Genomic DNA, 27,801 nt, shown 5'->3' with positions numbered 1-27,801 from the left:
CGACAATTCATAATTTTTGCCAGTAGGTATCTAAAATTAATTTAATACCACACTTGTCTCTAAAACAGCAACACATTGACTGAAATATCAACTTGAGATGAGTATCATGAATTTATAACCTACTATAGCTCGTTGTCTACGAGAACACAAATTTAATTGTCGGATACATTTTTATTTTAAATGTATAAAATATAAACACTGCTCCATGGCACCCAACGACGGCCGAGAGACTTATATTATAGGTAGCGTAATAATATATCGATAAAATGACAATTACGAAATATTTGACATAACGAAAATCATAAATGAATATTGTTTTTAGGTAAAGTCATATCGGGATATTTTTTTTCTTAAGTTGCTTTGTGTAATTATGTTATTATGTAATAATTATTATTATATATAATTATTATATAATAATTAATGGATTTGGAACAATCTTTCTTAAAAGCTGTTACCTATATTTTGATATCTGGCTTATAGAGTTAAAACTAAACTTAAAAAGTGTTTTAACAGAGTAAGATGGTTCCTTTGGATGGCTCAGGTAATGCCGAAAAAGGATCGGAAATGAAAGTTAGGTACCTTAATCTTTTGATAGATCAACAAATTAAAGAACCTCATAATCATTACGTTTACCTACCTATTCGTTTCAGATGAATCATTTAACTCATCACGTACCGCGATAGCTCGTTACATACATTACATTCGACATTAAAAGTTCTAGCTATAGGAAGTTACTCTAGCTATTGAAGTATTCCCTCAGATTAGACCTCTTTTTATTGTGTATAAGCATAAATCCATTACAATCCAAAAACATTACTACGCCAGGGATTGCCAACCCAACTATCGCAAGTTTTTTTCTAATGTGTCGTCAACTAGATGGTTGACGTAGACGGTGCTGAAAATATACAATAGGTACTTTCATTTTAAATTTCGGCAAGGGTGCCAGTAAGGACTTGATTATACAACGCGAATAAATGAATGCCGATATTTTTTAATAAAAACAAAACGAACGGCTTGACCAATGTTGAATGTCCCAGTTCGTAAATATTTTTTATTTGCTATGGTTTTTAACTGCCATGGTTCTGACCATTCTGAATCCCATGCACACTGGACGTACCTACCTCTCAGTTGATACCTTTTCCATGCAACCTGCAGTACTTTCACTTTACGCATGTTTCTTCATATGGTAGCTGCAGGCAAAATAAAGGCCCGCACATGATGTCTGTTCTAGAAAAATCTCAGATCAGATTTTCTAATACAGATATTACGTTGCACCCTTATCAAATAACTGATTTGTTTTTTTTTTTAATGTAATTATAAATTATTATTTTTTCAGGACGCCGCTAAACAATCTGAAATTAATTTGCTGGTAGTTGATTTCAAAGAGGAGTATGTTGAAGACATAATAAGCCAAAGCATCCATGAGGATCCAAAACCTGGTTGCTCTTATTCGGAATGCACAGTAGTAAATCAGGTGGGTACACAATATTCTAAGAAACTTTAACAATGCATGTTGGTAGTGATGGCATGGAAAAGTTTATGTCAGAGGATTTATTTCAACTTTGAAGTCACATATCGGGGCAAGTGAATATAAAATACCTATATTTTTTTCTTTTCACACGAAATGTTAGGACATAAATGTAGATGATGTGGTTACTTCCACAAACGTGAAAGTTTATGTAATAATTATCAATATGTCACGTGCACTTTGTTATTATTAGGTGTCTAATGTTTTATTAATTGGCTGAACTACGGCTTCGGAGAATGTGAATACCAATGACATTTATATGGACGAATCATGTGGAAAATAAAATGACACTCACTTTGTGTCGGGTCTGCCGGATGGCGAAATTCATATTTTAATATCGGTATCCTTCGCTCAAATGAACATTCCGCTTGCAAGCGGTCTGGCGACACCGCTGGGTCTGCCCATACAAAATATCGATGCAATTCAATGACAGAACAATTTGACAGAAATGGCCGAACATTTTTACGCAGGCAGCGATGATTTCTCCGTTCCTATAAGGGCTCAACGCACAAATGGTGATTTATAAATTTGGTCCGTATTGTAATGACAGTAAGGTATATATTCGTTCAATTTTTCAAATATGGTAGTACTGTTTGCACCGTACTTCAGCTAATTGATTTGCATGAACGGACTGGTAATATTATTTTCAATTTATTATATGTAATTAAACATATTTTTTGACATCGTTTGTTTAATTTAAAATACTTTTTGTCGCGAAATCGATAAATGTATTGTGAAGTATATATTTTTATAATTGAATCGCTACAAATTAAAAAGTGAAATAATGAAGAAGGGAGAATAGTAGTATTATGTCAATGGATTTAGCGGTTTTATTGTCATTATTATCTCTCATTAAATTTTAGAGTTCCTCGCAAAGCAGAAAGGCGATTACATTGGACATATATACTTAGAGTATTAAGATGCGATCCATGTTGGACACCATCGGATGAATGTGTAATATGTTCTGATCATTTTGATAGAAAACATTTCATCACGACAAGGAATGGACTTCGTCGATTAACAAAAGATAATAATCTCATATCATGTGCTCCATTTACTTTTTATGAATATTTCTATTTACTTTCTGTTGTTTTCTCTGTTTGCTTGCTCTCTGAATTATTAAAACATGCACCTATAATATAACGTTAATCGTGTATTTTTTATAACTTCATTCTTGATTTTATTGTCATTTCTTGTTGTGATTCTATAATATTTAAATAAATAGTAATAGAATTGGTATCATTTTCATGCTGAAATAATATTTTTTCCAATAAACTGATACTGGTTTTGTCATTAAAACATTTTCAACGGATCAATTTTCAGTTTCAAAATATTCTTATTAAACGCCGCTTCAAATTATACCAAATTATTATATTGCAATTCAATAACCATCATAATATGTTATTGTTTAATCTCAAACATCTTAAGCAAAGCAATATGATCAAAACATGAAAATCTAATTACATATTCGTTGATATTTATTTGTACACTGTATGGTTTGTTAGCGCCGTAGCAAAGAATATTTTGTTTAGACAAACAACTTTTCTCAAAACTACGTAATATTCGTATTTCTTCCATAATTTGCCGCCCCTCATAATGTGGCGCCCCTAAGCAACGTTTGGTCTGCTTATCGTGTATTTTTTATAACTTGTTTCTTGATATTTTTTTGTTTTGATTGTTTATGTCATAATAATTAAATTAACAATACCATTGTTATCATTACCATGATTTTATAATATACGGGTATCGTTGTTATAACATTTTCCACGGATCAACTTTCAGTTGAAAATGTCGTAATGATGAAACTGGTATCGCCTGTTTGAAAATAAATGTACGAAGATACATAAGTCAAACATACAATAATAATATATTTTTATAACTTGTTTTTATCTCGAATAAATGGCGTTCAATAAAAATTTAATTGTGTTTGACTATTTTTTTTTGTTATATTTATCTACCTCCGTTCTCTTGTATTATTATCATAGGTACCTACTTTCTTCTGTATTCATACTTCGAAACTGTGTTATTAATTGATAAAAGGCATGTATTTATTATACACACAACAAAAAGATAATAATATAAATAACGAGTTACAAAAATATTTAAAGTTATTAATTAAGGGCAGAATTCCCAGTTTGCGTCTGGAATCGTTTCGCTGAATGCCTGGAAGCGTTTCGCTGAATCTCCGGAAGACGTAAGTAACCCGAGAATTCTAACGCGATGACATTAATACGCCGTTACAATAAAGGCTATATTACTCTAAATTCTCGAAGCTTGATATCGTATAATGGAAATGCAACGTCATATGATCACGTGATATCTACCTATACATCTGTGAATAAGTTTCGTGCACTATTTCTCGAGCTCGCCGATATGAAATGAGTTGTCCATTTAATACGTCATTGGTGAATACAAGATATTTTTTATCCTTTTCGCACGAGGTATATTATGGTAACTTCCGCAAACTTTAAAATGTATGTAATAATTTCACCACCTGTAAACTGTAGTCGTAATTACGTAAGACTGACAAAATTTAATGTGCGTTATTTTTATGTGGGATGTTAGTAGCCTACCTCCACCCTTCGCCACTGGCCCCCGATTACTAGTCTAATATATAAAAATTAATATTTGTGTGTTTGTTTGTTCGTATTTAATGCGCAGCCATACCGTTCATCCGATTGCGATAAAACTTTGTAAACTTATTGCTTGCACTTGCGGGAAGAGTATAGGCTATACTAATATATAAAAATGAATGTCTGTCTGTCTGTGTGTCTGTCCCGTATGCGTTCCTATACCATTCATCCGATTGCAATGAAATTTTGGTAAGTGGTTGTATGCATACCCATAAAGGTTTCTGAATTAGAAAAATCATCATCTTCTTCTTCTTCTTCATTATATTTTCTTTTATTCGTATGGTTCCTATACCATTCATCCGATTGCAATGAAATTTTGGTAAGTGGTTGTATGCACACCCATAAAGGTTTCTGAATTAGAAAAATCATCATCTTCTTCTTCTTCTTCATTCTATCTTCTTTTATTCGTATGGTTCCTATACCATTCATCCGATTGCAATGAAATTTTGGCAAGTGGTTGTATGCACACCTATGAAGGTTTCTAAATTAGAAAAATCATCATATTCTTCTTCTTCTTCATTCTATCTTCTTTTATTCGTATGGTCCCTATACCATTCATCCGATTGGGATGAAACCTTCATCAGTTGTTGTGGTAACACCCGCAATGGTTTTTGAATTAGTACAACCATCTTCTTCTTCTTCTTCTTCTTCATTCTATCTTCTTTTATTCGTATTGTCCCTATACCATTCATCCGATTGCAATGAAACCTTCATCAGTTGTTGTGATAACACCCGCAATGGTTTTTTTAATTAGTACAACCATCTTCTTCTTCTTCTATTCTATATTCTTCTATTCGTATGCGTTCCTATTCCATTCATCCGATTGCAATAAAATTTTCGTTAGTAATTGTGCCTACACCCGCGAAGGTTTCTGAATTAGTACAACCATCTTCTTCTTCTTCTTCTTCATTCTATCTTCTTTTATTCGTATGGTCCCTATACCATTTATCCGATTGCGATGAAACCTTCGTCAGTTGTTGTGGTAACACCCGCAATGGTTTTTGAATTAGTACAACTATCTTCTTCTTCTTCTATTCTATCTTCTATTCGTATGCGTTCCTATATCATTCATCCGATTGCAATGAAATTTTGATCAACTGTTGTGCTCACGCCGCAAAGGTCTCTGAATTGTTACAACTATTTTCTTTTTCTTCTATTCTATCTTCTTCTATTTGTATGCGTTCTTATGCCATTCATCCGATTGTGATGAAATTTTGACCAGTTGTTGTGCGCAAGCCCGCGAAGGTTTTTGAATTAGTACAACCATCTTCTTCTTCTTCTATTCGTATGCGTTCCTATACCATTAATCCGATTGCAATGAAACTTTGGTGAGTTGTCATGCGCATGCCCACGAAGGTTTCTGAATTAGAAAATCATCTTCTTCTACTATTCGTATGCGTTCCTATACCATTAATCCGATTGCAATGAAACTTTGGTGAGTTGTCATGCGCATGCCCACGAAGGTTTCTGAATTAGAAAATCATCTTCTTCTACTATTCGTATGCGTTCCTATACCATTCATCCGATTGCGATGAAACTTTTGTCAGTTGTGTGCGGTTTCTAAATTATTATTATATAACATACAAAGTTTGTTGTTTGTTTGTTCCATCCAATTTTGATTTTTTTTTTATTACATATTTATAACATTAATAACGTTTTCATATTTTGGATTCGATTTTAATTTAGTGTTCTTATGTTTGACCTTTACTCCTATTATAATTATTTTCATATTGCCATATTGTATTACACAGATATTTTAATATTAAAGAAATAATTACCTCTTATTATTTTTCAAATATCTAAGATAAATATAACCACGAAGCGACCCCGTGCGAAGCCGGGTACTTCAGCTAGTAATTTATAAAAATAGATTGGAGACTGGTGTTTTATTATAAATCCCCATAAGGTCAAGTGAAAACATGTAGCCAGATTCCGTATGTGTTATATTTAGGTCTTACGCATACCTTAGAAATCTGCATCAATAATATATGTATTGTTGGGAATATAAGCAATCGTCTATAATTATATATTTAGGATCCATGCGTAATTACTTCAAATAAACATACTGATATAACTTTTCAACACACCCATTCTTTCTCTAAATTCTTCCCTCTCTGTATAATATTCTTATATATCTTTAACTGCCCACATTCTCAGCGTAGGTCACAATGGAGTTTTAATGCTATTTTTAAAGCATAACTCTGGACATTCCTTAAACGTTGTAGATCAGTGGTTTCCAAACTTTATGTTACTACGCCTCCCTTTTAAAAAAACCTAATCTTGGACCCTCCCCTCCTTTATTTCATTAAATAATACAGACATCTTTTTAAATAGCCAAAAATGTACTACTAAATGCAACAAAGAAAAAAAATTAATTATAAATAATTACAAGATAAAAAGAACTTATTATATACAACGTTTTTAAATTCTGTTAAACCATATAAACTTGACTTGACTGGCTTAAACGATCAAAAAAATTTGTACTTGACATGTCATATTGATTTCCATAGTAACGCACGTATATATATAAATAAATTTGTTGCTAGGACCCCAGCCCCTAACAACCAATAATGGTGTCGAAATAACTTTTTTATACAAAATAGAATTAACTGAAAATGAATTCAATTCAACTTAAAGATGGCTAAAAGAATTTAAAAAAATGCATTGACATTGTGTTCTGATATATTCTAAAAGTTTCACATGTCTAGTATTACCAAATACAACCCTTCTCCATAAAAAGGTCTCGAATGACGTATCAGGAATTTAACATCAATATTAAAATACCCCTGAAAAAGTTAAAAAGCCCTGCACTACAAACACAAAATTTGAACATTTTTGCAAAACGAAGGCGCTACCTCGGTATTCTTTTCAAACCAAGACCATGGGTACCTGCTCGCCCCAAGATAACAAATAATATTCAACCTTGAGATAGTTCCGAACGCATCGCTTTAGAAATCTCTCATCTAACCCGCCCCGCACCTCTCGCATACCGAGCCAGCCCTTAGATTTGTGATTGAGATAATGGCTAGACAGTGCAAATTCCTGGGCGAGGGAGGACGGTGGATAGTGCCACGCGCTATGGTCGACCTGGCCGCACGGCTTTCCTCAATACAAAAATGCAGGCCGCGCTTGTTCCCAGTTCTTTTCAATTCTGTGACCTCTTTTACCATTTTTATGTCAATAATGATACATATAACTACCCTTGAAATGAATCACGTGTCCAAAAAAGTGCTTGGGCGTCAATGCCGCCGGTGTGACCAAACACGTGCTCAAAAATATCGACAATAATGTGTGTAATCTAAGATCCTTGTTGTAGCCTATATTGTAAATTTATCGATGTTTGCCTATGTGTTAGCTTAAATAAATTGCTTTTCTGCGCAAAACTGTCAAATCAAAAATGTGTTTTATCAAAATTATATCCTGTCCTGATGTTACACATAACCTCGAACCTGAAGTGATACCGGATCAGGACACTTACCTAGATGCACATGAGTTCCCTTTCCCCCGGTATCATTAGCTAGTCGGGAAGTTAGTTAAAATCGATTGCAAGATTTTACCGGACAAATAAGATTACGAGTTAAGAAAAACGTTGTTAAATAAATAAGATTTTACTAAGTATATTTATCTCTACATTAATTTGTTTTTCATGCGATGGATCTGCTTGTTTCTTAGCATTAAGTGCACTTTTTCTACTAAACGGGGTCGATATTTGGATTTCATTGCAGCTATTGCAGAAAATCCCGTTTCGCATAAAAATATGATAATACGAATGATATAGCCGTACCTACTTTACTTACAACTTGCATTGATTTCTTGACAAAGTATTATATAACTTCTTCACTTCGATTCAATCAAAATTGAACTAGGGGTTTTGTTTCAATGAATTATCGCGCGATAATTCTATATTTTTTTCTTTTTCAATAGTACTCAATCCAATTTCATCAAATCATCACTCAAATTCAAATTGGTATAATAGGTTGATTGGCATATGCAGATGTGATTCAGCAATCATCATAATATTGGTATCACATCAAATTGCAATGCACAACCACATATTATATTTAAAATATTTAACAGTCTCGAAGCAAAGTTGCGTACTGATTATAAGCCATGTATTTGACCATTCAAGTGTGATAAATATCTGACGAATACTATAATAAATACTATTTTATGTAATAAAAATACTTTATGCAGTTATCAAATATTTAAAATAAATATATAGGAATATAAGTCTTCAAAATTATATAAATAGATTATCTACAACGTTTATGGAATGTCTAGGATCATGCTTTGAAAATAGCATAAAAACTCTATTTTGACTTACAAGGCGCACGTCCCCGCTTAAGGTGTGTGATTTTTTTAATATTAATTTCTGTTATACATACATATTATGTTATTTAATGCAAAATACTCCACTTTCTTTTAGTTGATTCCTGCAACTACTGCCATGCCATATTCCGTAAGTCTTGGATTGCCAAAGAGGCTCTTAGAAGTACAAGAGCCATACGATGAAATACAGATTGACTATCAAGACATTAAAAAAGAATTAGGGCTTAAGCATACAGAATCTAACGTCACAGATCCCAAATTATTTGTAGCCGAAATAAAGCTAGAAAAAAAATCGTTTAACAAGGTAAATTTTGTGTGCAGTTTTTGTTTTGATTTTTTTGCATCGTTATCTCTATTGAAGCTTCACAAAGCGTGTCATAAAAAATCAATAGCGGATAAAATGATAAATTTCAAAAGCATTCGATACGATGCCAAGAATCTAAATATAACAAATCATTCCGATGAAAAGCCATTTAAATGTGACCAATGTAATTACTCTTGTATCCAACCTCGTCATATGAAAATACACAAAATGACTCATTCCGGTAAAAAGCTATTTAAAAGTGACCAATGTTATTACGCTTCTATAAAATCTAGTGATCTTAAAGTACACAAAATGACTCATTCTGGTGAAAAGCCATTTAAATGTGACCAATGTAATTATTCATCTATAACGTTTAGTAGCATGAAAAAACATAGAATGACTCATTCTGGTGAAAAGCCATTTAAATGTGACCAGTGTAGTTACTCGTGTATCCAATCTAATGTTATGAAAAAACACAAAATGACTCATTCCGGTGAAAAACCAATAAAATGTGATCAGTGTGATTACTCTTGTATATATTCTAGCAGCCTTAAAAGACACAGGATGTCGCATTCTGGTGAAAATCCATTTTAATGTGATCAATGTAGTTACTCATGTGCAGGACCTGATGCACTTAGATCGTATACAATGACTCATTTAGGTGAAGTGCTGTTAAAATTTAATCTATGAAATTACTCGTGTTATCAATCTTAACCTTAAAATTTCTGAAATATCACATTCTGGCGAAAAAAATGTTAAGGTTGTCGAATATAAGTACTAATGTGTACTTACAATATTTTATTTTTTAATTATTCTAATACTTCTGTACATAATACGGTAACTTGAAATCACTGAAATTAAAAATATCACATTCTGGTGAAAAACTTCTTATTTTTTTTGCCTCATCTATAACAGCAGGTTATTTGAAATAATATAACAAAAGAACATTATTTATTTAACATTTTAAAAAATATATTTATTAATGGAACGGAGGAACATTTTTCGTCTTGAATCCTTTAAAACTATAGTATTTCGGTATATTTGGCGATGATTATAGTATTTTACATTTTTCGCGAAACAAAATTATAGTATTGTACTATAATTATAGTACGGTTGGCATCACTGATTAACGCTGTCAAATTGTATACGCCATAGTGGTTTTAATAATGCTTTGCGAACGCTGACGAGGAATAGCCACTCGAGCCGAGTGGGCCCACCATACTCTCACGAAAGTGTGTCTGCATTAAATCGGGTTGTGATTTTTTGTGTGGAAACAGAGAGTCACTACATTGGTCATTCTTCAAACATCCATAAGGTACCTATGTACTCTACAACAGTATTCACGAGTAGCCAATGACATTATTAATGGACAGCGCACTCAATACAGTAGCTGGAAAGTAAATTCGCGCATAGTGACATTCGCACATGCATAGGTAGACGTCAAGCAATTTCCATTATGCGATATCACGCATCGGAAATTTATAGGAATATCACCTGTATTGTAATGGTGTTAGAACAGTGTTTCTAGTGTAAATGTTCATTTGAGCGAACCCTTTTCGAACCGAACCATTCAGCAGACCGACAAAAAGCATTAGGAATTTATAGCAATACCACCTTTATTGTAATGGTGTTAGAACAGATTATACCTTTCGGCAGAAACGACAAAAAAAGTGTCATTTTTTCCAGATGCTTCGTCCATATTAATGTCATTGCGAGTAGCCGTTTTAAAATAGAATGACAACAAGCAAAGTGCTAACAAAACCAACATCACATTGATTAACAATGCCACATGGCAATTCATATGTATTTATAGTAATATAATTAAAAATAGAACAATATATTGGGTAATAATGTTCTCAAAGGGAACGAAACCGGTCGTTAGACAATCATGTGGACCAATTAAATTACTAGATTCTTATATTGTTTTAGTACTATCACAAGAACATTTTCGTAATTTAAATTCAAAACGAACGTTCCAAACTTATCTTATCTAAATCAATTAATAGAGCGTACCATTACTGGCGACTTATTTACAATAATTATAATTGGTAAAGTATTCAAGAGTTTCCTTCCACAGCCGTTGAAAAATTACCCTTTCTATTTCCGAAGTGACAACATATTTCTTCCGGAAACGCATTTTTTCCTGTTTACTTAAAGTATGTATCATGCAACCTGCATCAAACAAACGAAATCGGACGGTTGGGTTTGGGACCGTTTGTTAAATGTCCACGGAAACGCTTTTCTGACAACTAATTAGTGTTGCCAATGCTTAAAATTAATTCAATCATTTATTTCCATAAAACGGCAACTCTAAGTCACAACACCATTACCAAACAAAACAAAAACCTGTCAAAAATTAACTTTGAAACGTCAACCGGCAGTCCTTCAGCGCGTCCGAATAATAATTATTGTACACCACTACAACGAAGCCTAACAACAGTTAACGTGGTCAAACAGAAATTGAGACGAAGTTTACGTAGATTCAAAATGGAACAAGGTAAGTTGTTTCAGACTATTTAAAACAAATACCAAAGTGTTGTACCCACGCGTATAAAAGTCAGTTCTACGGAACTGTCTATATTGTCGTAATAATAAATAGTTTGGCGTGGTCGCGGTGTTACAGATATCTTTGGCTAATACTATATCGATGTATATCTCTTACTCGTCCCAAGATAACCAATATTCATGAGTGAGATGTTATGGACACCACGTGGATTTCTTGCAGCATCTCGTTCCCGACTAAACATAGCATGGGTTGGTGTTTACAAAGTGCTTGGTATTTTCACAACCTTTAAATACGCAGAATTGATTTTCACACAAAAAAGTGACAACCATGAATGTCTCAAACATTATAGTTAATACTCGCAAAATTTCAGCTGCCTAATAACATTACAAAATATTCAGTTTACACAGCAATGATAAACAATCTACCCTATTTTGCTTTCATGTATAAAACGCATTTTTGAATGGCTACCTTCATACTGATTATTAATGTGTATACATTTTGTTTCAGAAATACCTTTGTGCGGATTGGAGTTCCGCAGCACCATTGTGCAATTGACAATCTTATGCTTGTGATCATTTGTGCCGCGTTGACTCGGACCGAGTGCCATCCAAGCGCACTCGTATGAGACAGCTTTATACAAATTACTCTTATCCAAGCTAACTTGGATGAGTAGGACGCGGCTCGAGTAGCTTGGATAGGAATAATTAGTATAAAGCTGTCTCATACGAATGCGCTTGGATGGCACTCGGTCCAAGTGTACTTGGACCGTGTGAACGCGGCTTCACCAACTGATTTTTTATATTATTTCCTATGTATGGTTGTATTTGTTCGACACAGTAATGTGTCACATAATGTTCCTTTGCTATTTTATATTTAAAAATAATATTTCCATTAACATCAAGTTTACTTTTGATCTGTGCTATAGTTTTTGTGATATTTAAGTTGATTTGTTAAATACTTATGTGACCTTTTCCATTATTGTAATTAAAATTCCAATGCCCATTTTTAATCTAATAAAAATATTAAAAACATACTACATTTTCTTTTTTAAGCATTACCATGACAATATACTTTCCATCATTAATTCTCTTTATTTTAAAATTTGATTGAACTGTATTGGCAAGATTTGAAATTAAAACTAATTGAATAAGTTTTAGAATTTATGAAAACTAGTCTCAGAATTAGAATTTATGCCCAACATCATGATGTAATCTCAGTAAACTAGCACTAGAAAATCTGGTGGTGCCGGATGGTAACCTACGGAATGGTACTTATGGAAAATTGTAAAAAAAACAAGTTTTAACATATTATGATTTTATTTCAATTAAGTAATATGTAATTTTAAAAGAGCAGTCTAGTTTTATTGTTATATCACAATGGTATCCTGAGATACAACGCGAATCTTCTATATCTTTCCAGATCAGCCAGTGGGTAAGTACCTGTAAGGCGTGGCTAAGTCTATCATTGCATCTTCCTCGACCATTTCTGATAGATATTATTTTATTTATATTCATAGCATATTCTTTTTCTTCTTAATTCCACGAGTCCCTTCTCCAGCAGTTTTTAGCGTATATGGCACTATGCCAGTGGCTGAAATCACACTTGGCTTTGTGGGATTTTGAACCTGAATTGTGTGGCTGTATTCCAGTGAATTATTTTTATATGATATTATATTTGTTAAATAATAGGCACTTACAACACCGAAACAAATATTATGTAGGTACTGATTTCCACACCACCCTGGAGGTATAGTGCTATGGTGCGTTTTTTTTTACTTTGTGGTTTCCCCAGGAGGCATATTCCACAGCATTTTATATTTAAAAGTCTCTTCATTATGGTCAATATAAGTAATATATATGTACACAGAGAAAGAAGCCTTCTACATATTTTTCGAAGCTCAGTATAAAGTTGACTGAGCTTCGAAAACAGATGTTTGCGATGGATACTGGTATGACTGTAGGAGCAACGAGGAGGTATAACGCACCAAGCAGCCTCTCATCGCACTGAGAGTGAAGAGGCGACATTGGACCTGGCTCAGCCACGTACTGCGGATGCCAGAAGAGAATTTCAACATGGCTTGCCTGTTCTTCAATTCAACTGGATTCCGGCGTCCTAGAAGGCCGCTAAATACTATCTATAGAGTATGTATGGCGGGGCTACGGGATGCTGGTTTGACCTGGAACGATGCAAGAAAACTGGCAAGCGACATGGATTCTTGTGTCTATATGCTCCAACTAAGGGATGGATATGGCCGAAGAAGAAGAAGTAATACTTTTGTTATACTTATTATGTTGAAACTATTGCTAACCTAAGCAAAAATAAGTATATACAATGTATGTCAATATAACTACCAACCTATATCTAACCATTAAACAAAATAGAAAACATATTTATAGTGAAGTGTGGAAACAAATATAGTAACTAATAAAGACTAGGTAGGTACCTAAATAAAATTAAAAAAACTAGACTAACTAAAACTAATAACCTATATCTAACTATTAAACAAAATATTAAAGACAAATTACACTAGGTAAGAGGTACTTTGAGAATACCAGGTAGGACTCCATTCAGTTGATACTTTTTGCTCCCACAAAATCTATATTTTGATGAAGTAACAAAATATACCTACTACCGGCGAACAACAAATAGATACCATAGAAACAAGTTACAGATAAAAACATGATAGGTAGGTACTTAACTGAAATATTGAACTCTGCCTATACATATACTAAAAGCATTAAACATTTTATGGAAAGTTCCTGGATGCAAGAAGTTGAGCTATCTCATTTCGTCTATCTGCACCAGTTGTACTATTATTGCGGGATAAATAGGATGAACCTGCTTCAACACTAATTCCAGTAGGTGAATCAATATCCCACTCAAACTGGTCATTTAAAGACATATTGTGTAAAACACAACATGCTCGAATAAAGTGAGTAATTAAAACAATGTTTTAAGTGGTAGAGTTGTCTAAATTTTTGTTTCAGTAGACCAAATGCGTGCTCAATTTTGATTCTACTTTTACTGAGTTTGGTATTATAATTAATTTGAGTTTGATTTAGTACTCCCCTGGCTTTATAAGGTGTCAGCAAATTCCTAAGGCAGGGATATCCACTGTCGCCAAGTATATATTTGTCGTTACATTTACTTGGTAGTTGTCTATACAGTGAAGAATTTCGATATACTCGACTATCATGCACTGAGCCTGGATATCCAACATAGATATTTCGAAATTTGAGATTATCATCACACACAGCCTGCAACTAAAATAAAGGATAGTTAGTCATACAGAAAGCAATAAAATCCCGCAAACAAGTATGGCACGAATGAGATTTGTGATTTTCAGCTAGGTACTTGGAAAACTTATTAAATAACATTCTTTGAACCAGTGCTATGATTAAATTTATTCTACTAGATTATTTATTCTTTAATCTAAGGCGAGTCTTTTTTATTATTTTAAAACACAATTATATCTAAAACAAAGAAATATCATAGAAAAATATCTTGTCTTACCTGCATTGAATAATATGATTTCCTATTGATGTATGACAATGGATCATCTCCTGGCTTATCAATTTTTATATGACTACCATCAATGACACCGATGACTCCCGGAAACCCATTCTCCCTAAAAGCCATCTCTATAACTGCTTTCTCAGAATTTGTTGGCCAATGTATTATTTCTGGGGATAAATGACTAATAAACACAGTCACTCTTTTGATGACTCTGGAGAAAGAACCGATAGTGATAGGTATTAAATCTATCAGCCACATCTCGAAATGACGCAGTTTTATGTCCAGCAAACCAAAGGAATATCAGTAAATGGTTAGTGGCGCTGATTCTATCATTGCCGCCTCTGTTTTGGGTTGGAAAATAAGAAGAATTTTGAAATCGCTCCGTGAGATCTGCATGCACATTTCTAGAAACGCGAAAATGCATCATGAACTGCCTGTCCGTGTACTCTGCAACAGTATCTTCGCAATAATTTTCATTTTTCTTATTGACAATGGGCTGAAAGTCTTCCAGCATGAAAAAATCATCATCAGACGAATCTTCCAACGACCATTCAAAAAATAATGGGATACATTGAAATAAATCCATTGTATTGAAAACCAAAAATACAAAGTACTAAATCTAAAATATTAATATTAACATAACACGATGATCTTACACATGCCAGAGAATGCTGTTTTTAGGCATGTCGATTTTCCTTAATCCTAAAAAATATTATATTATAAGTCAAATGCCGAGAAAATAACAAACGAAATATTTGTAGAAATTATTAGATCGATATCGTTTTCAGGTTATGTATACTTTTTAATGATTTCCCGTTTGACAGATCGTCTTAGTCTATGAATCGTCCGAATTGGTTTGAAGTTTCATGTCAAACCATTTCTGATGATCCGAGAACGGTTTGATTTTCAATGTTACACTGAACCAAACGTCAAATCTCAAACCATTTCCGGTCTCATACAATAATTTGTATGTATATTGTCTATGGTTTAATTGGATTTGTTTCGTACAGTTTTAGTTTTGTATTTCGTAAAGGTCGTTTAGGTCGTAAAGGAAGTTTAGTTTTGTATTTAATTTTATAATATTGCGAAAGTGGCAACACGGTTAACTCTTTTTGTCTATGGTGAAATGCTTACGTCAAGTCTCGCCTACTACGTTTTGTGTTCCACGATCAACTTAACTTGATGACCGATCGCATGCATAAAATGGATATTAAACGCGAACGAGAAGACTCCGAACCTGTCGCAGAAGGGAAGCAATGGTTTGAGGTACCTGTGAATCATGATCCAAACAGCCAGCTGCTTACCTACATAAAGCAAGAGGACACCGACGAGGCCGGATACACTTTTGAGGTTAGTTTTTCATAACGGATTGTTTTATGTCGTACTATTGGTTGTTTAAAGATGTGTGTCGTCAGACGTAATAAACAGTGTATCTATTTTGTGTAATGAAAACTGCGTGCAAATGCGACACAGTTCCGAGCGGCCTACTTGACCCGTATAAACCCAGTTAACTTTGCTGCTAAAACTATCCCTGTACTTATAACTATGAGTTTTCTTAACAATTGATACCACACCTATCATTGTCATTGTTTTTGATATCTTTGCCCACAAACAGGGCATTTATTTACATGGGACTCCAATAAAAGAAACTAAAACAAAATACATTACTGAACTCGATCGAGCAACAAATGATAATAAAAGCTTTATTATTGGCGGCGACGATTTGAAACTGGATTCGTTTGATTTCCTTGGGTAGGTACGTTGTCACAAACAGTAATAACAATAACACAAACGACAAAATAAACACCGGATCATTTATTTTTGAATGGACATTGAGTATTCTTATTCAAAAGGTTAATAGCCATTGATTGGTCGACATAATTGAGTACCTATCGACAAGTTTCCTCCAATTATATTAATATTATTAATTTGTTTTATTTCAAACTAATTTATAGGTACCTACTAGTTATGAATAATAATTGACATTATCAATTAAAATGTTCTCGTAGATTAGTACCTATTGTTTGATTGTTTATTTTGTTTAGTAGGTAGATAACGACAGACACCATATCCACATTGCAGAGTGTACGAGCTGAGACCCTTCAAGTATGTGGTCGAGCTACACACGTATTATCGGTCTTCTTAAAAATATGATTTATAACACAATATTTTGTTTTCAGAATATTGTTTCAGACCCGAAAATAATAACATTGAAGTCAGAAACTCCGATAATTGACATCAAGACTGAGTTTATTGAAGACGTAAAATCTCCATTCAATTATGAAGATCAGCAACAGGGTTGTTCTTATTCAGAGCGAGTTCATCGAGTAGGTACTATAATTTAAATACTGATCGTGTTAGAGATGGAACTGACAACACTCGAATTCATAAAAAATCAGTAATGCCAGTGACGACAAAATCTTCGAATACTAATTTCTTTCTTGTCCGATCATATTGTACCGCCAAAAGTAGTGGTTTGTATTAACAGATTTTTTTACGAGAAACGGATGTTGCCACGTGCTCAACCTATAAGGTCCATACTCTGAGACTACAAATAAAAAAAACTAATATTTGCCAGACCCAGGATTCGTACCTGGACCCACGATATTATAGGCCGACACTTAAGCCGCTCGGCCATCGTGGGCCCAATACTAATACCTAATACAATAATTAAGTGTTGATGATTTCGATGTACATATTTGCTTTTTATATACTTGATGGTTTTTATAGTTATCTTGTCTGTTCTGCAACAATTTAAAAACTACTAGATCAATATTTATTAGGTTTACTTCTCTAATAGCACACTGCGTAGAGTAGTCATAGCAGTGGAGGGGTGTTAAAATGAGGTGGGGGAAGACAATGCATCACCACTTGCTAAAGTGATCAGATAACAAACTATAACTGCTCAAGTCTAACCATAGTATATCCCATTGATTTACCATCTGTCTTGATTTTACAACGTGAATAAATGAGAACCGATGTTTTATTAATAATAACAAAACGAACTGCTTGATCACCGATCAATGACTCAGTCCTACGAACATTATGTTTGCTATGGTTTTAACTGCAATAGTTTTGGCCATTCCGAATCCCATGCACACGACGTACTTACCTCTCAGTTGTCACCCTTTCTTTACAACATGCAGTACTTTCACCTTACTCATGCTTCATGCGGTGGCTGCAGGCGAAATAAAATCCCGCACATGATGTCCGTTATAGAACAATCTCCTACCAGATTTTCCAAAACCGATAGTAGGGTGCATCCTTATCAAATAACCGGTTTGTTTTATTTTAAAATGTAGTTTCAGAAGTTCACTAATCAATCTGATATTAATTTTCAGGGAGTTAATTTCAAAGAGGAGTATGTTGAAGGCACAATAAGCCAAAGCATTTATGAGGTTCCAAAACCCGTTTGCTCTTATTCGGAATGCACACCAGTAAATCAGGTAGGTACACAATATTCTATGAAACTTGAACAATGTATGTACGTACTGATATGGAGAAGTTTTGTCAGAGGTTTCTTTCAACTTTGAAATCACATATCGGAGCAAGTGAATAATAAGGTTAATTTTTTTCTTTTCATACGAGATGTTAGGACATAAATGTAGATGATATGGTTACTTCCACAAACGTGAAAGTTTATGTAATAATTGTCAATATGTCACGTGCACTTTGTTATTATAAGGAGTATACTGTTTCATTAATTGACTGAACTACGGATTCGGGGAATGTGAATACATTTTATATATGATATTTTTTTTCCTTTTCGAACGAAGTATATTATGGTAACTTCCGGAAACGTTAAAATGTATGTAATAATTTCGTCATCTGTAAACTGTAGTCTTATTTATTTCAATGAAAATAATTACGTATGACGTTTATGAAGTTTAATGTGCACTATTTTTATGTCGGATGTTAATAGCCTACCTCCAACCTTCGCCTCTAAGCCCCGATTACTATTGTTTGAGAAAAATAGATAGGAGACTGGTGTTTTATCTTGAATCCCCATAAGGTCAAGTGAATACATGTAGTCAGATTCCGTATAATTGGGTGTTCATCCAAAATTTTCGAATGCGATTTTACGCCAGCTATATAATACGCCCGTATAATTGCATTCATCCAAATGTAGTACATAAGCATCTCGCTGAACCCGAACACCTAATGCCCCTCTACCATAAGTTTAGCGAACCGATTGCTAAATTCGGCACAGTCCATTTTTGACAGATCGCAACTGACAGCCCGCGTTTGTTGATAATTGTCATAGGTACTTGTTTTCTTCCGTATTTCATTATGATTCAGTGTATTATTTTGATTATTGTCTAATGGTACTATCTATTTTACAATTGATTCTATAATTGGTGCTTTATTTTATTCAATCATGAATGCTTTATTTATAGGTACTAAACTTTGCTTTCGTAGATAAAGCTAATCTACAATGCCGCAAATTTCGTAAAAGCGGCGACGCTTTCAAATTTAAGAGTCTCGTTAGTAAATACACATCAGACGCAGATTCATGAAATCAAATAAATACAAGTACCTAATATAATATTTTGAACAACTCAATTCACATGATTATGCTGGAATCGATGTATGCATAATAATTATATGGTATGTAGGTATACTATCACGATAACCATTTACTTTCATTTGTTTATATTGTAATGATTATTTATTCAATAACGTTTATTCGGCATTCGGATTATCCGGCCATAATGTAGTATTAATCGAAAAATAAAAGAAATAATATGAAAGTAAATGTAATAGCGAGTTCAAAATATATTGACCACTAGGGATATCTAGCGGCAAAATGTGAAAAATTGTCATTTATTTGACAGTTAAGTGCCCATAGACGTCAAAAACTGACCATAGAGAAAAATATTTTTCTGTTTTAATATAAGGAATTCTTGTTTCAAATAGACGCGCATGTACAAACACCGTTATTTGAATGGAGCATAATGGAACAGGGTGGCACCCGTATATACAAATCCGCAGATAAGTGGGTGAACACTCGACAAGTTTTATTACGGCAATAAACGGTTTCGGCGTAAGGTGAGACCGTCATAAACCATTCGGTTCGGCTTACTTCCATGGATACCTTGTTATATACATACGTAAAGAATCGGCAAAAATGAATTTATTATTAGTTTTTTGTTAGTTAGAATTGTCATTATACTATAATATATGTAATACATATAATTATAATTCAGAACCCATCAATTTTGTAGATTCGGTCGAGCATTTGTTAGTGTTATCTTTAAGGCTTAGTGCTTGTCCGTGGTGGTTTGACGGGCGTGGCGCGGCGGCGGTGCGGGAAACTCAAACGTATGAACATGTTTCGACGTGTCCGCAGACAATGCGCGGGTACGGGTTTTCGCGCGTGTTGTTTTGGCGCGTCAAGATGAAGTACAATATCGTACATGCGGCGGGCTCTTCCCATACTGCGCGCATAGAGGTATCCGCACTAAATGGACGGGCGCCGACGCGGGAAACGAGCGAGTAGCGGGTGTCTCAAAAAATCATGAGCTTACCGCGCGCGTCTGGTGTATTTTGTGGTATTATTTTCACAAAGCATGGATAGTGCGAAGTGATATAAAGTAGGTATACGTTTTATAACTTTGCACTTTTTACTACACTGATACGCTTCTTTGCCTTATTACGTCGCATAAAATTATATCAAATGATATTCACTTGTATTCATATAATAAATGTAGTACTTAATAAATAAATAGATAATATTATATTATGTAAAAATAATATCTTTAAATTTCAATAATTCTTAACGCACATATAATATTGTATACTTATCTTACTTATATTTATAAAGGTAGGTATTTAAAAAAAAATTGTCTATAATTATTCAATATTCTTTCTCATTTATCTCTTTATCTAATTTCTCTGTATTTAAATTATAATATGATTAACTATGATTATTATAATTTATATGGAAACTTTGTTTGTTGCAATATCTTTTTCTAGTCTATGTTATACATATTTGTAATCTATGTAACTGTTTGTTTTCCTTAATAAAAAAAATATAAACATAATAAAAATAAAATATTTTTAGAATATATTCAGTAGGTAAGTACATCATTTTCATCCTAGAGCCGGGGTTCAAAGTTATGAAGCGTACATTCTACACCTACATTCACACCATATGAACCGAAAAGTCTTTTTTAAACTTTAACTTATATATTATACAATATATAATCAAATTATAAAATCGACCAAGGATACTTAATGGAATTTGAATTTAAATTCATAAATATGAATTTACCAAATAAACAGGAATTAACTGTATCAGATGACAGAGTGTATTCACCATTGGTAGTGTTTGAAGATGCCAAAAGGCGATAGTCGGATCACAAAAAATGACTCAAAAAGAATAGAAAAAACTTATATCAATTAGAATATACATAATCAAATATTTTCTCGTGTTACTCTTTTTCGAAAAACTTGTCTGGTTGTTCCCGCAGTTTCTTGTATAAGTTATAAAATTCTTCTGTTAAAGTCCTTTCCATATTGATTTCATTGGCCCTATATTTTGCTGCAAAGTTTTGCCATTTCAAATAGGAGTTTTCCAGTAAAAATATTTCTGTGTTTATGGTTTCCAATCCCTGATTTGACGCTAAACACGACCGGACGCGCGCGGGCTACTACCGACACTCTACCCGTGCCCGTCCCCGCGCCTATTCCGCGTCGTACACGCCCCTTGACTACGGCCAAGCGCTTACGCATACCTTAGAAATCTGCATCGGATAATAATATGTGTAGTGTTGGGAACATAAGCAATCGTCTTAAATTATATACCTAGTTAATTACAATATTTGATCTATTTAACATAATATTATCAGAGAAGCCCTACATATATAATATGAATTCATACAAAAAATCGATTATTGAAAACGAAAATGTTTTTATTTGAAATATAATATATGCAAGTCAGCGTTGAAAAAATAATATTTTGAATCATTTTCCAAGAAATGCTTCCCACACAGTAATGAATATTGAGATGGCACCCAGCTCTCCCGCCCGACTGCGTCAATCCACAATTTCCGAAGAACTTCATTTTTCGGAAATCTGAAATAATTTAATTTATATAACATTATAAAATTGCTACATATACTCCATTACATACTTCATTTAAAAACAATTTTTTGTTTGGTATTCTTAAAGATATATTTAACTCTGAAATGAAATGTAATATTTATGTAAATAATGAATGTCATTAACTAGCTCTAACAGTTTTTACTTTGAAAAACACATCGTATATTTTGGGTTCAAATTAATATTATGCATACGGCCCTCGATTTTTCGCAATAAACAACCATTTGACGTTTGATGTAAAAGTTGTGAATTGTTATTGTAAAAGATCTTTTAGGAAAAACTATCAATGTATAAATAATTAATAGTATGCATATTGTTCCGAAATGCTGTTACTCATTTTTATTCTTCCATTAATAAAGACTTTTTTACCGAATAATAACTTAGAATAATACAACACTCATTTGTCAATAAACGTAAAAAAAATGTAATATTATTATTTTAAATACCTGTGAAAAAATACGCCGGCATTTTTCCTGGCTTTGCATCCTATTGCACTGCAAGATACCTTTTTTACTTAAAACGTCGACGAAAATATCTTACTTCTTTCAAGATCGAGAGAATAACAATATTATATCCGCCATGTTGTTTTACGACACGAACTTGAAATAGCATCTCCAGAATACCAACTGTCTTTCTCCGATTCGTATTTTTTAGTACATAAATGATGGCATGTTCCCTCTCCAGTCTTCAATCTCATTGCCTACAGTGAAACCTTCCAGGCATAAAAATATAAACACTATATTATATCGCCATAAAAATACACTCATATGATTTTTTTTATTTATACAATCGATGTATTTTTTTAGATTCCGTCAAAATACCCCACTAATATAAAACTGGAGACTGACGTCGAGCGGGTTGACTCGGAAAATAAGATTGTTCAAGAGAATGTACGCCACAGCAATTATGAGAACACTAAAGCTAGTTACTCTTATTCCGAATGCAACCCAGCAAATCAGGTATAATAATATCTATTCATTTAAAATAATCTACATTAACCGTATGTTACTATTTACGGGTAGGTTTTCAAAGTAGATGAATTTTTCAAAAGTCACATAACAGGGTGAAAGGGTGATATTGGGTGTGAGTAAAGAAATGCGTGCCTATATCCAACTTTTATTTATTACGTTGATCTTTCACTGTTGAAGAATGAAAACAATAGAAACTGAGTACAATTTTCATTAAAAAATGACTTATTTCTATCGGGTGTGCTTAACAGTGTATATAGCTTCATACATCTTCACTTTTTATGCAAGATTCGCCACTTTTGCCTCAAGCTGGTAATGTGGAATTTGTGACTACAGCCATGGGAACAGCATGTATAATATATTATATATTAAACAGGTTGTTCCCATGCCTGTAGGCACAAATTCTGTATATGAGGAACACCGATCTTTTGGTGTATCATACCTAAACCGATAGTAGGATGTGCCTCAACAAATATCTTGTTTTTTTTTTATTTTAAACCTTTATAATTAAAAACTCATTTTCATTCTCACAACCCTTCCACTACTACATCGCATACTAATCTCCATATTACAGACAATATTATGTAGTGCTGGGAACATAAACAATCGTTTGAAATTACATATTTAGGATCCTTGCGTATTTCCTTGAAATAAACATACTGATATAAATTATCAAGCCCTGTATGTCAAAATTCCTACATTTCTTTTATTGATTGATATTTGTCTTGTTAATGCAATATCCACCACGTTCTTTTAGTTGATTCCTGCAACCACTGCCATGACATATTTCGCTAGTCTCGGATTGCCAGAGAGGATCGTAGAAGTACAGGAGCCATACGATGAAATTCAGATTGACTCTCAAGACATTAAAAAAGAATTGGGCGTATGTGAAACGATTACTAATATAGTCAAACGCACTGCTAAACGTAAGCAAATACAATCTTACGCCACAGATCCAAAATTATTATTGGCCGTAATAAAGTTACAAAAAAAATCGTTTAGTAACGAAAAATTTGTGTGCAGTTTTTGTTTTGATTTTTTTTGCATCGTTACCTCTATTGAGGCTTCATAAAGCGTGTCATAAAAATGTCAAAAATCTAAATATAATAAATCATTCTGATAAAAAGTCATTTAAATGCGACCAGTGTAATTACTCATGTTTGACATGCAGAATGATGAAAATACACAAAATGACTCATTCTGGTGATATGATCGTACATCAAATGACTCTTTTTGCTGAAAAGCCTTTTAAATGTGCCCAATGTGACTACTCATCTAAAACATTTAGTAAAATGAAAACACACACAATGATTCATTCTGGTGAAAAGCCATTTAAATGTGACCAATGCGATTACTCTTGTAGACAATCCAGTGCAATGAAATTACACAAAATGATTCATTCTGGTGAAAAGCGATTTAATTGTGACCGTTGTAATTACTCATGTGTAGCATCTGGCACAATGAAAGTACACAAAATGATTCATTCTGGTGAAAAGCGATTTAATTGTGACCAGTGTAATTACTCATGTATAGCATCTAGCACAATGAAAATACATAAAATCATTCATTCTGGTGAAAAGCCATTTCAATGTGACCAATGCGATTACTCTTGTATACAATCTAGTGCAATGAAAATGCACAAAATGAATCATTCTGGTGAAAAGCCGTTCAAATGTGTCAAGTGCGATTACTCATCTATTACATCTGGCATGATGAAATTACACACATTGACTCATTCTGATGAAAAGCCATTTAAATGTGACCAATGTAATTACTCTTGTAAACAATCTAGTGCTATGAAATTACACAAAATGACTCATTCTGGTGAAAAGCCATTTAAATGTAACCATTGTGATTATTCTTGTATACAATCTGGTCCAATGAAAAAGCACAAAATGACTCATTCTGGTGACAAGCTAATTAAATGTGACCAATGTAATTACTCGTGTATCGAATCTGGCACCATGAAATTACACAAAATGACTCATTCTGATGAAAAACCATTTAAATATGACCGATGTAATTAATTTTCTAAAACGTCCGGTAAGTTTTTTTTTTGTGTGTATATGCATGAAATGTTTTCAAATTATTATGTACCTACCTATGGAACTCTTTAGGATTCCATATTTTTGGAATCTGCCCTTAAGCCCGCCCCTGTGCTGATATCGTCGATGGCCTTGTCTAGTTCTTTATTATACCTACCGAGGTATTTTGGGCATGTTGTGGAATTTGAAACACAATAAAAAAATGTTTTAGTAATTGGACAGAACATTGTTATAGTTATTGGACACCCGGTCAACAACTGAACACAAAGAGCTAATCAAGAAAAGCTCTTATACACAAACCTTAGTCGGCGTGCTTCCATAGACTAATATACTTTTATAGATCAGCCACTCAGGTCCAAGTGGTTCAAAGCAATACTTTGTCTTTTCTAACATGATGAAGCTTGTGGGCTTTTTTTTTTAAATCAGTGGTGCATTATGGTAATAAAAGGTCAAAAAATTAATATAATTATTATTTTTTTTTTGCAGAAATATAAATGTACAAAAAAAAAAATATTACATAGCATGATAAATAAATAATATCCCAGACATGGTATATAATATTACATTGCGATTGCAGAAAAAATAATACAAAGAATTAATTTTTAAACAAAATGATGACAAATATAAATTTTATCAAATACAATAAAATTGTAAATTACATTAAGATTTTACAAATTTCAGTTAATCCAAAAAACTGATTATTGTTATCTGTCAACAGCATTATTTTTAAAGTTTATAATTCAATTAGGATTTATTCGTCAGACCCCCAATTTCAACAGTTGAATAATGATTATACATACATATAATAATTATTATACAGTTGGTTGGAAATTATACAATTAATTTGGTATGTACTTAAGTATTATTAATTGCATGTTATTGTCATGAAAGGACTATATTTCAAATACAATACAGATACTATTTACATGTATAAGCTTTATAACTGCACTGATACGGCTCTTCGACTGATTACCTCGCAATAAATTAGATCAAATGATATTCACTAATTGTATTGATATATTAAGTATTTGTAAATAAATAGGATATACATTTAATAAAATATATTACGAAGTGCAAAGTTATGAAGTGACTACTCTACATCGATCATAAAAAAATGTTCTAAAACGGTGTTCAAGGTGAAATATATTTTTTAAATTATTAATAATTGTAAGAGTACATTATTCTCAGAAGTAATAACGGAAAACCATCTTGAAGCAGAGAATTATTTACCTTACATCCCTAATAAAAACTGCTCATGCACATCATCAAGACCACAAAAAACGACTTGTATCTGCTAAAGTATTAACTGCAATAGTAATTTAATACAATTATAAATTTTACAATTTATATTCTTCATTGTTTTTTTTTTGGGAATCTTAGTAGAAGTCCTTTATCTTGCAGTGGATTCAAATTAGCTGATTCATATAGTTTTATAAATTTAAAGACAATAATTTTACTCATCAGTTTAATTACCTATTTTCTGGAGCAATAATAACCCCTCGAAAATTTAAGCTCGAAAGCTACTGCACTGTTTTCTAAGCAGAAATATTGGCTATCAGAGAATCTTTCGAGTGGACACTGAAAAGATTAAAGTTTCACAGATACAACTATGTTAACATATTCTCAGATAGCCAATCTAGTCTGGTAGCTCTCCAAAACCTATCATCCACACACCCACTAGTAAAGGACATTTTAACACTATCAACACAGCTTCGAATGATAGGTACAATGCCTAGATTCTTCTGGATAAGAAGTCACACAGGGATAGCCGGAAGCGAGGAAGCTGATAAATACGCTAAACAAGCCACAACAGACAAAAGACCTTTAACCTATACACACTTCCCTCTGAGTTACTCAAAACAAAAACTAAACGAAGACACCATAGAGCTATGGAACCACAGATACACAACATCCGCCACAGGATCAATAACGCAGAAATTTATTCCAAACATAAACTCTGCCATCACTATTGCAAGGAACATAAAAATATCAAACGAACTCACATAGATACTAAAAGGCCACAGAGCGGTGCGAGCTTATCTAAAAAGATCTAAGCTGAGGGATGATGACTGTTGTCCATTGTGACGGAAACACATCTCAAACTGTGTGGCATGTCATCAACGACTGCCCTATACTAGAAAGGGAGCGATGGACTCTCAGGACTCGGTGTAGACAGCATAATCATGAAATTGACCTCCAAAAGCCACACGAAGGACTAAGCAATAGAAGAACACTACACAAAATATTTAATCCTGGTCATAAAGAAAATTAAAGATATAAATGGAGGAACCTAATTAGCCCCACATCAATGCAACTAACCCACCCAACCACCATGTACGAAAAAGCATGGGCATGGTTATTAATAATAATAATAATAAATTACCTATTTTCACATTCTACTCGACACAATACTATTCACTAGCTTTTTAACTAATAATGCATATTATACTATCTAATGCAAATACCGATCTTATCCAAAAATAATCCTATATGTTTCTCAAAATTAGGTAGGTATTGTGAAACATCAATATAAACCATGTAATGGATTAAATAAAGAAGGCAATCTCGAAATAACCAAGAAGCTATGAATGACAATATTATTTGGATGTGCACATCTTAGCTTAACTGTTAGGCCTATCAAGGCGGAGATCGGCATCTCTATTGAAGAAGTACATTCCTCGAGGAAACATACCCCACGACAATGAGTCATGGAGGTTTCCTGCCACACTATCATTCAAGGTAGACCGCCAGAGTGCCACCAGGGATACATTTTGCAAAAGGCAATAAAAATTAAAGAGACATGAATTAGATTAAAAGAACACTGTATTAAAGAAACAATAATTTCCAACAATGAGATTACAGTGTTTA

General features: G+C 33.2%; 2 protein-coding genes across 5 annotated transcripts in view; one reads left to right on the top strand and one right to left on the bottom strand.

Moving 5' to 3' along the window:
• The window catches only part of LOC147076097 (uncharacterized), an 833,775-nt gene that overhangs the window by 231,428 nt on the left and 574,546 nt on the right, over positions 1-27,801 (bottom strand). The gene's annotated exons all lie outside the window — the stretch shown is intronic.
• Positions 15,970-25,433, top strand: LOC147076117 (uncharacterized). 2 transcript variants are annotated; one of them, XR_015069866.1, is made up of 5 exons: positions 15,970-16,166; positions 16,997-17,147; positions 18,158-18,262; positions 22,727-22,879; positions 23,646-25,433. XR_015069866.1 is itself a non-coding variant. In XM_085941644.1 (4 exons), exons 1-4 carry the CDS (start codon positions 15,999-16,001, stop codon positions 23,958-23,960), a joined length of 741 nt encoding a protein of 246 aa, XP_085797770.1. In that variant the 5' UTR covers positions 15,970-15,998; the 3' UTR covers positions 23,961-25,433. The 2 variants fall into 2 exon arrangements, 1 of the variants encoding a protein (XP_085797770.1); XM_085941644.1 differs by lacking the exon at positions 16,997-17,147.

Source organism: Rhyacophila brunnea, unplaced genomic scaffold (genome assembly GCF_057557595.1).
Source record: "Rhyacophila brunnea isolate RB1 unplaced genomic scaffold, BYU_Rbru_1.0 scaffold_13, whole genome shotgun sequence".
NCBI classification, from domain to species: Eukaryota; Metazoa; Arthropoda; class Insecta; order Trichoptera; family Rhyacophilidae; genus Rhyacophila; species Rhyacophila brunnea.
Note: the sequence above shows the minus strand (reverse complement) of the source record. Positions and strands in the feature narration are given on the sequence as shown.